The 9,771-nt window shown below is 47.3% G+C and overlaps 1 protein-coding gene across 1 annotated transcript in view; it reads left to right on the forward strand.

The window, feature by feature from the left end:
• LOC106808854 (cysteine dioxygenase type 1-like) overlaps window positions 1-9,771 on the forward strand; it is a gene marked incomplete at its 3' end in the record, with an annotated part of 30,480 nt that overhangs the window by 18,562 nt on the left and 2,147 nt on the right. Inside the window, 1 exon segment of the mRNA XM_014811742.1 lies at window positions 2,169-2,286. Coding sequence (XP_014667228.1) covers window positions 2,169-2,286 — 118 coding nt within the window.

Genomic DNA, 9,771 nt, shown 5'->3' on the forward strand with positions numbered 1-9,771 from the left:
TTACATCCTTTTTGAAAAAAACGGTTAAGAGCAAAAAATGACATACGATTGTTAGTTACGTCCATCGTGAAAGACGTTCTCTGTATATGGAGCACGCATGCTATCTTTAAGAAACCTGAAACATTTGGCGAATGTGCAATGCTTGGCTAGCAAGAGCGTAAGTGGTTGTCGTAAATGATAAATCCATACAAGTCCGTTCGATAGGAGTTCCAATGTCAATGCGAACTATAGTTAGTACTTAGAGCTCGTGACTTTCCGGGAGATAGAGACACCGATACTGTCTGACACTGGCTACTGAGTACTGACACCCTAGGATGAGCACGCCCTTGCAACGCGGCTGTGAAAAACTTTAGTTTAGTGGGGAAAACGCACGAGCTTTCTTTTTTTACAGGGCGTTCAGTGCGTTTGTTGTTTGTTGCTATTTAGCAGTGGGTTGCAGCAGGGGGGGGGGAAGGGATTTGTGATTACGTGGATAGTTTCTACTCGGGTATTCTTCATGAATATTGAACTGTTTATCTGTCCAGAAATGATTGATATTTAAAATGTGTGCGTCATGTGGATGTGCCAGATGTTCATGTATTTCCATTTTCCTCCGATGCGCTACACACACGTGAACGTACCTGCGCGCAGGCATGCATGTACGACACCTACATACAATCAGGTTACACTTATTAATACACAATTATTATACACAATAATACAATTATTGATACACTCCTGATACAATCAGTCAATCACACATGCATACACGACCACCACACGCCACACACACGCACCCGTGTACGTACGGCAACTACGCGCATGCACGTGTGCCTGTACGGGGACCATGCAGACACGCGCATGCGCCCGCAAATATCTTATTAAAAATGTACGTTTTACCGTAACGAGAGACTAACGTTTCAGTTTCCCAACTACGTTGATTGATTGGCTTTAGTTAATTGTGTGCGCCTCTCAGATGTTCACTACAAATTAATTGCGGGAGTTCATTAAAAGCGAGCGCCAGTCGATTGGTTTCATTCGTCAAATATTTGCGCAACTAATGAGCATCATTTGTTCGAACCAGTAAATATTTGCTAGTAATAGAATTACGCATTGTGTATGGGTATCTTACGGCACGGATCGTGTTCGTGATTTAATTATACATGAGGCAGCGCTGCCCTACGCGGGCACTTCACGTGGGAAGCCACGTGTACGTGGGAAGCCACGTGTACTTCCCATACGTTAGACTCCAGTGGCGATAATAAATGCAGATATTGACACCACGTTGACCTTTCGGTCTGTACTAAGCGCACTACCTGCTCGGGCGAAAGACTGGAGTGATAGACGCGTACTCGTGGGTTTTAAACTTTGTCCAATCAGTCGACGTTGCCGCGAGGAAAGGTTGCTGCGAAAAAAACTATTTACATGGGGAAATATAATGACTGCGTTGTCTGAGAACAAGCTATTGCTCTTGCAACTGTGCGGTGCATGAGCATGTACATGATAGCTTGCATCATAGTGCTTATGATGTGGGACACATGTTCAACTAGCAACAAAGTCAACGTGGTGGGGGGAAAAGACGCACCCCAGAAGATTCAAGCCGCAATTTACTGTCTTGCTCGAAACCACTAACTTTACTTACAACAATCAACTGCAATCAAAAACTCGGGAAATATTGAAATCGTGTCATTTCGTATTCATTGTGTGCCTTGCGGACGTGCCAATAATCAATCTGCCGTGCCACCTACTAACCACGCGCTAACTCAGCTCTCCACCCTGTGCAAAAGTCTAGTAAGGTCAGAGTTAGGTCTAGCTGATCCAGGTTAGGTGATTCTTGGGACTGTTGTTAGAGCGATAGTATAGTTATAACCGAAAGAGACATTAAGCAATGACACACATAAACTAGCTATAATAGTTAAAGTAGCATAAATGGATAGGACACGGAATATTTGAACATTGACCAACTCTTTAGCATCTCTACAAATCACTGATCGGTTGTCATTGACTCGTTGAGTGTTTTATTATTTTATATATATTAGTTGTTGTTGTCATCTACAGTATCCGATTAGTAACAAACACAGACATTACTAAACCGATAGAAACAAGATATTCAATATCTCGTCACCTCGTGGCACCTCCAGTAAAGCTTAATTCCCCCTGTGAACATCTCATCTCTTGTTTGCTTACAGATATACGAGAAACCTGGTGGACGACGGCAATGGAAAGTACAACCTGATCATGCTGTGCTGGTCGGAGGGTCAGGGCTCCAGCATCCACAGCCACGCCAACTCCCACTGCTTCCTCAAGGTGAGTGTACGCCGGATTCACCTCCCCTGCCTTCCTGCTCTCGGCTCTCTACCCACCTCCCATTTCAACTTCCCTAGCTCTCACCTTCGCTCTCACCTCCACTCTCACCTCCCATCTCACCTCCCATTTCACCCGACCTCACATTTCCCATCTCACCTCCCCTCTCTGCTGCCTTTTCACTTCCCTTCAGCTTGACATAACCCATAGTCTAAATTACTTCACTGTCTCTACACTGAAATTTGTGTTGACCCTGTTTATATGAGCTGACTATCGCTATACCTCCTTCTGCTTGCCTTACCAACATGACTTGGCCATCTCTACACCGCCTCCTCCTTCCCCTGTCACTATGACCTGACACAGCTCCCACCCGTGGAGTCCATTGCTTTAGAAGAAGTGTTGTACTGAGAACGTGATTCTTGAGACCTCAGGATCTTGTAGAGTCAGCAGGTCGGCAGGTTGTTAGAACTTAGATACGATATATAACGATGGTGACTTTATTAGTAACTTGACACATGCAAAATATATGCATACATACTACATCCTAGGTTATGGCCATATTGGAACCCGCCTGGCTGCCTCTCGTGATCTGTCCTCGCTCGGTCTCTCCTCTCGGTATCTTGATATCTCGATTAATTTACGTCCCATATATACTGGGTCAAAGGCAGGTACGGACAGGTACGATACAGTGTCAGAACGGTACGATCCGACCGGTTGTCACCAGATGCTTATTCTAGCAATAACGCATTAACGTGCAATGGTCTTTCAACTCAGGGCGCGCGGTGGGGCTACGAGCCACGGAGTCTTATGTCATTACAATAATATATCATGACTCCATAATAGAAAATTTTCTATTATGGACTCTTGATAATATCGATGGCGCGCAACTAGCAACTGGCATGCATTGTTTAGGCACAGCTTAATTTGCATGCAGTTAGTTACCGTACAATAGAAGCGCAATGTCACCCTTCGCTCATTCAGTATAGGCTTGCATGAAATACAATCGCAAGATGCTCTGGTCTGAAGCGAGGTTAAAGGTGCCGTGTATGCGACAGTTGGTTTACCGCGTACACGCGATGTGCACGCGCCTATTACGTACATAATTCACGCGCTTATATACAGCCTGATCGCTGAGCTATATATATAATAACATTATTATCAAGAGGTAATAATAAATATAACTATTAGCTCTTGTTATTATGTTATGATATACAGCTCAGTGGCCTGAGTGCACCCATTATCACCAGCGCCCCCTATACGAATCGGGTTTTCTAGAGCTATGTTTTCCCTAGATGTCCCTCGGACCGGGAGTATGAAATATCGAGAGTGTAATTAAATTGATCTGTTGCGCAAAACGGTATTATTTACAAATTGGTGCGTTTTACAGTTGCCATATAGTTCTATTATTAACCCGAAAATGCCTACATTGGTAGTTATAGCTTTTATAGCCTGTGCTTTATCGGGCGGTTTCTCGGTATTAGGAAGCGACGCGTTCGTTGATTTCTCATTATAACTTACTATAGGTTGCCGTTTTTATGGTTCATTACTGTTTTATGACGGTAGTGTTGAATATGCATTAATAACATCCCGGAGCTGCTGTATTGCCACATCAAACTACCGACGCATTTCGATGAAAGATTATGCGACACAGTTGTTGTCAATTGCCCCAAACGCGTATAAAACTAGAACCGGCGACATGTGCTTACTTAGGTGGAGTATTGTTATCTCTCGATGACCGATCAGACTCAATCTCTCAGATTTCGACAGATCATGTTATACTAAAAAATACTCCAGCGGCCGGCTCACTGCTAGGTCAGTGGTTTAATTTCTTTATACATTACCAACCAGAAAACAAACACGAACGCGAAAACGCGTCGATTCAGATTAAATAGGTCAATTTATGACATGCCGACGCAACAAACTAACATTCGGAATACACGCGGTTGCATAAATCTTCAACCAGAAACATTTACTGCCCGTAATATGGATTACTTGGTACCACTCATCTTGTATTTCCAGATGTTCAGGTGCAAAAATCACGACCACAAACTATAGATATATTCAAAAGCTCTTTATATATTGTGATACACCTGAGTTATAAACGCAGCACTACGCTTAAATGGATTGTTCAGTAGACCTAGGTAAACCGCCCCAATAACATTATCGGAGTTTTTATCGCGCACGCGACTTCTTTCGAAAAAGTGTTTGCTGTTGCCAGAAGGTGCGACCGTGGCGTACAGATGAAGTGGGTCGCTCGCACGCGCGGTGCTTAAAAGACGTCCTCTTGTTTGCGGTATCCCGGCACGTTCTTTCAACGGTGTAGTGCTATGTGTGCACAGACGGAAATGCTCATTCGCTACGCTCACATCGTGTGAGTGAGTGAGTGCGTGCGTGCGTGCGTGCGTGCGTGCGTGCGTGACAGTTGGACTCGCGACAGCTGAGGTATTTTTGGAAGGGCCTGCGGTGGTATCCCTGACCTGTGTGTCGCTGAACAACTCGGTCCTGTCAAAGATAACAGGCGCACATGCACGTAGCGCGTTGCTCCCTCGTGGAAGCAAGTGTGCTTATAACCGTCCTTCCTGCGTGCGTGCACTCCCCACGTGCGTGCGCTCCCCGCGTGCGTGCACTCCCCACGTGCGTGCACTCCCCGCGTTCGTGCGCTCGTCGCCTGCTGCGTGGATATTAAACCGATGAATCTAAACGCGCCGTTAAAGCGTGACTGAAATTGCGGCCGTTGCTTGCGAAGCGTCCGGCATGAATCTGATGTCGAGCCAATAACGTGACGACGCCCCGTCGACTGACAGCGCGAGCGCAGGCCATCCCCGCCGTGCGAACTTATATATTGTAAGGCAGGTTTTTGCACGTCACTCGCACTCGTCGGTCAATGCTCGTAGACAGCATGATGGTCGAAGCCGCCCCTTGTTCCTGTGCAATATTATAAATGTACATTATATATATAGATATTATAACATACGGCTACTACTGCGTGACCTCTCACCTGCATTGCGAGGTCGTTGCGACTCTCCCGCTGGCTCGACCCGGGCGAGATCGGGTCGTAGGGCGGCGTGGCGGCGCCACCGTGCCGCGCCGACGACGACGAGCTCTCGCTGAGTCGCCGGCTCGACCCGTGCGACGTCGACGGGAACGGCGACAGCTCCGATCGCTGGCTGCTGTGCAGGGAGCTGTAGTTGCTGTCGTAGCTGTTACGCCGCTGCCGCGAGAGCGCGCCTCCGCCGCCCGCGCCCGCCTTCCCCTGCTGGCCGCCGCCGCCGCTCCAGTCTGCGAGCGAAACAAGCGAACGTCAGAGCCGATGTTGCCTTAACCTTACGTTAAACCCTTATATGGTCATGGCAGCGAACTATGATCTAAATGAACTTATCCTCAACAACAGGATGGTGAAGAGTATGTGCCGAGTATTTATTCGTTCGTTATTTACCCAGGTCTCTTTTCGACACTTATTTTCTAATTATATTTGTCTATTGTCAAACCAGATACATGGCAACATTACCAGCGACCACATCTGCTCGGTGTGCGTTTAAACAAAATTATATCAATAATTCAAGTAATAAGTGGCGCCATCTTATATCTATATAGTATTACTGTGGCTTATATATTATATATTTAATCACGATTCCTCGTACAAACTCCTCTATACATCACTCAGAACGATGTATGTAGACATTTAATACATTTATTACATTAATACATTAATTAGTCTATATGTTTTTGCGTGCGGCGGTTGCCGAGTATTTTTGCAGCAGGTAAATTGTCGCCGTTCGTCTTGTCGTCTGTCTAGATGCAATCGAGCCTTTCACATGTGCACGGCGGGGAAGGGGGTGGCGTGCTCTACCAGCCGCCTCGTGCAGCGAGCCGGGGGGAGGGGGAGGCATGAGAAGTCTCTGTGTTGAAGCGAGAAATGGGGTGGAGTGTTGGATGGGCGGGAGGGAGAAAGACTGTTGTATGGGAAGAGTCTTTCTTATGCAACAGGAGGGGGAGGATGTTGGATGGGCAGGAGGGAGACGACTGTCGGCGGTATTAGACTCTTTCTAACTCTTTCCGAATATCATCGAGGGGGAAGGCATAGTAGGGGGTGAATAGACGGGAGGGAGGAGGTTGTTGGTTGAGATGGGGAGCCTCTCTCGTGCAGCGAGCAGGATGGAGGGAGTATTGTATCGGCGAGGTGAACGCTGGTGAATGGGAGGGAGAGAGGGGGAGGAAAGGATAAAGGGAGGGAGGGGAAGGGCGGGAGGATGTTCTGTTGGATGGGATGAGGATGCAGCTGTTTCCACCCCTCAGCCTCCTTCATGCACGCGTGCATACTTTACATCATTCATCGTCGTCACAGGCACTCTAGCAAATTGTTTTCCGGTTGCGTGCGCGTATGTGCGCGTGCGTGTGTGTGTGTGTGTGCGTGCGTGCGTGCGTGTTACCTTCATAGGCACCGGCTATCGTTATCAACCCACCTTGTGTATTGGCAGCGTAGATGTGCGTGCGTATGCCCCCAACCTATTGCTCGTACTGATGTTTGATCAGGAAGCCAGTGCAAATTTACATCACAGCGCCCCACGTCCGGGTTGTGTGCATGCACACCACCCCGCCGCCTTATTATGTGGACACCACCCACTCACTGAGTGCACACCACCCCCTCATTGCGTGAACACCACCAACCCCTTATCGTGTGCACACCGTTACCTTATTGCGTGCGCACCGACCCCCTCATTGTATGCAGACCACTCCCTCGTTCTGCTTACACCACTCCCTCATGTGCACACCACACCCTTCTGTGCGTACACCACTCCTCGTGTGCGACGCGAGCGCCCGGTGTAACTGTCACGCGACGGAGCGCGCGCGTGGGTCACAGCCGCGAGCACCCGTGGTCGGTGGCGACGACGGGCACTGTGCTCCGTCGTGCCACGGGCGAACCGCTGGTGCGTGACACGGCACTCCTCGTGTGCACACCACATCTTCTGTCGTAAGCCACTCCCTTGCAGCGCCGACAGCCCTTCGGGTGCGCGAGCAGCCGACCTCGTCCGTGCACGGGCGCGAACAGGGGGCGCGCGTCGGGGGCCGGTGCGTGTTGCGTACACCACCCTCGTATTGCACGCCAACTCCTTCTGGTGCGTGAGCAGCCACGCCTGCGTGGTGGCAGCGAGCCGAGCACTTGTGCGGCGTAGCGAGCGCACTCCTGGCGGTGGTGCGACGCGGGGGACGGGGGTCGGGCGGCCCTTCTGTCGTACACCCTCCTCGTGTCACCGCCACACCCTTCTGTGTGCCGCACCACCATCTGTGTGTGGCACGCCACAACCCCTTCTGTGCACAAGAGGCGGGGGGCGCCGACGTCGCGCTCAGGCGCTGCCAAACACGCCGCTGAATTCTGTGTGCAACCAGGGCCGCTGTACCCAATTTTAACAAAGAAAAAAAAAAATAATAGAAATAAACATCTTATCTATATGTGTGTGTGATGTGCGGTGTTGTGTGTGTGTGTGTGTCGTGTGTGTGTGTGCTGTTTGTGTGTGTGTGTGTGTGTTTGTGTGTGTGTGTGGTGTGTGTGGTGCTGTGTGTGTGTGTGTGTGTGTGTGTGTGTGTGTGTGTGTTTGTGTGTGCGTGTATGTATATATATATATATGTGCGTGTTCTTTTGTCGTCCGTATTCATGGCAACGCGCGAATTGTGTGAATCATTCATTTTTGATTATCTATAAAGCATTGTATTTGTTTTTGATTATTTGATTCTATTCCAATTCTATTCCAATGAAGAGATGTAATCTCGAAAGCTCGTCAATTAAACTTTAAACACCCTTATTCTATACCTTGACTTTGTTTTTTTCTACACGGGTGTTCGTGTGTGACTTTACTTCTATATATATATATATAGGTTATCTATATTATTTCTATGGCTATACCTTATCGTTGTGTACGTAGTCCCCTACCCTATCGTTATGCGCGCCGCACCCCTCCCCACCCGACCGTGTGCGGTTTTGCGGTAAACATCAATCACTGTCTTCACAATCACACATAATATATACCGTTACCGCGACACGACGTGACGCCATGCGGTGCTCGCTAGCCTGCCTTTCGTGTGCGCTGTTCGGCGGTATTAAACAGGTACGGTGATACACACCGAAGTGTCACATTAATAACCATCGCCATTGTCTCGCGATTGGCGGCCTTGGCGAGCCGGTGGCGACTCCCAGGCTTAGAACCGCATGTTCTCGCAGCAAAATGCATAGATCTACTTACTGTGAGCTCGTCTATGTTGCAAAAATTCACAATAAATCATTTCTATTGCTACTTTCATAACATTTCTTCAGCAAACCTAAACAGTCTTACGAAACTAGCACTATCGAATGTTTGCACAGTGTTTTCGCATCCGGGACATAGCCGAGCGATCGCAGTTTTCATTAACAGTTCTTTTCTATGATAGAACAAGTTATAACTTATAATTCATTGTTCGATGTTTGTTCAGTACAAAATTGTGAAATTTATTAAAACCATATGTTATCTACATTACTTATGCAATCAGCAAACAAATTCATATAGTGTTTTTTTCCAGGAACTATTTGCGCTAGCGTATAGCCCTACTGTTAGCATTCTCAGACACATTGCTCTATGTGTATCTGTACGCCGAAACACTGCCCGACAAAGTTTTCAAAATAGTTCGGAGAGACTTTAGAGACGGTTAGACTTCGGAGCACATTTCTGGCTCAATCAGAACGTTTCGTGATGTTTGCATACTGCAAGCATGCTCACAGTAGGTCTATGTAGGCTTTTTGTTGCGAGGTTTATCCATTTTAAAGTCGCCCGGTGACGCGTATCAGATGCGTTTGTTATTTTATTAATTTTGTTAATTGCACACGATGTTCTACGAAGTATACGGCCGTAATCACACGGTATTTAAAAAAATAAATGTAGTTACACACGACACGATTATACACTACACAATGCGTATGAAATCTGCTTGTCATTATACACAACTTGCATTAAATATACTTGTAGTTACACGGCGTGTGTCTATAAAATACACAATATGTATTTTATCTGCTTGTGATACGGAACAACATGCTTGTGACATACCTACTTGTGGTTATACGGTGTGCGTGTGAAATGTATTTGTATTTACAGTGTTTTACACACAGTGTTACATACTTGTAATCATACTTACAGTGTGTGGTGCTAACGTGCTGGTGCTTTTACGCAGTGTCGATCAAATATAGTCGTATTTATACGCGATTTGTATTGAATTTAGGTTTCATATGGCAGGCGTCGAACGACCATCGCGGTTCGTTCATGTAACGTATGAAGAGGCACGGCGGCGGCAGGCACATCACGGACATTATTAATCAGTAATAGCGATGTTACGCGTAGTTGAGCACAGTCCACACGCGTCCCCGTGGGGCTAGCGTAGCTTTCTAATTACTAAATGAGAGGCATTCGTTAGTCACGCACGACCTATTGTAGAGGTGCGAGAGATCGAAAGAGAGAGAGAGAG

This window comes from Priapulus caudatus, unplaced genomic scaffold (genome assembly GCF_000485595.1).
Source record: "Priapulus caudatus unplaced genomic scaffold, Priapulus_caudatus-5.0.1 Scaffold309, whole genome shotgun sequence".
In the NCBI taxonomy this organism is placed as follows: Eukaryota; Metazoa; Priapulida; class Priapulimorpha; order Priapulimorphida; family Priapulidae; genus Priapulus; species Priapulus caudatus.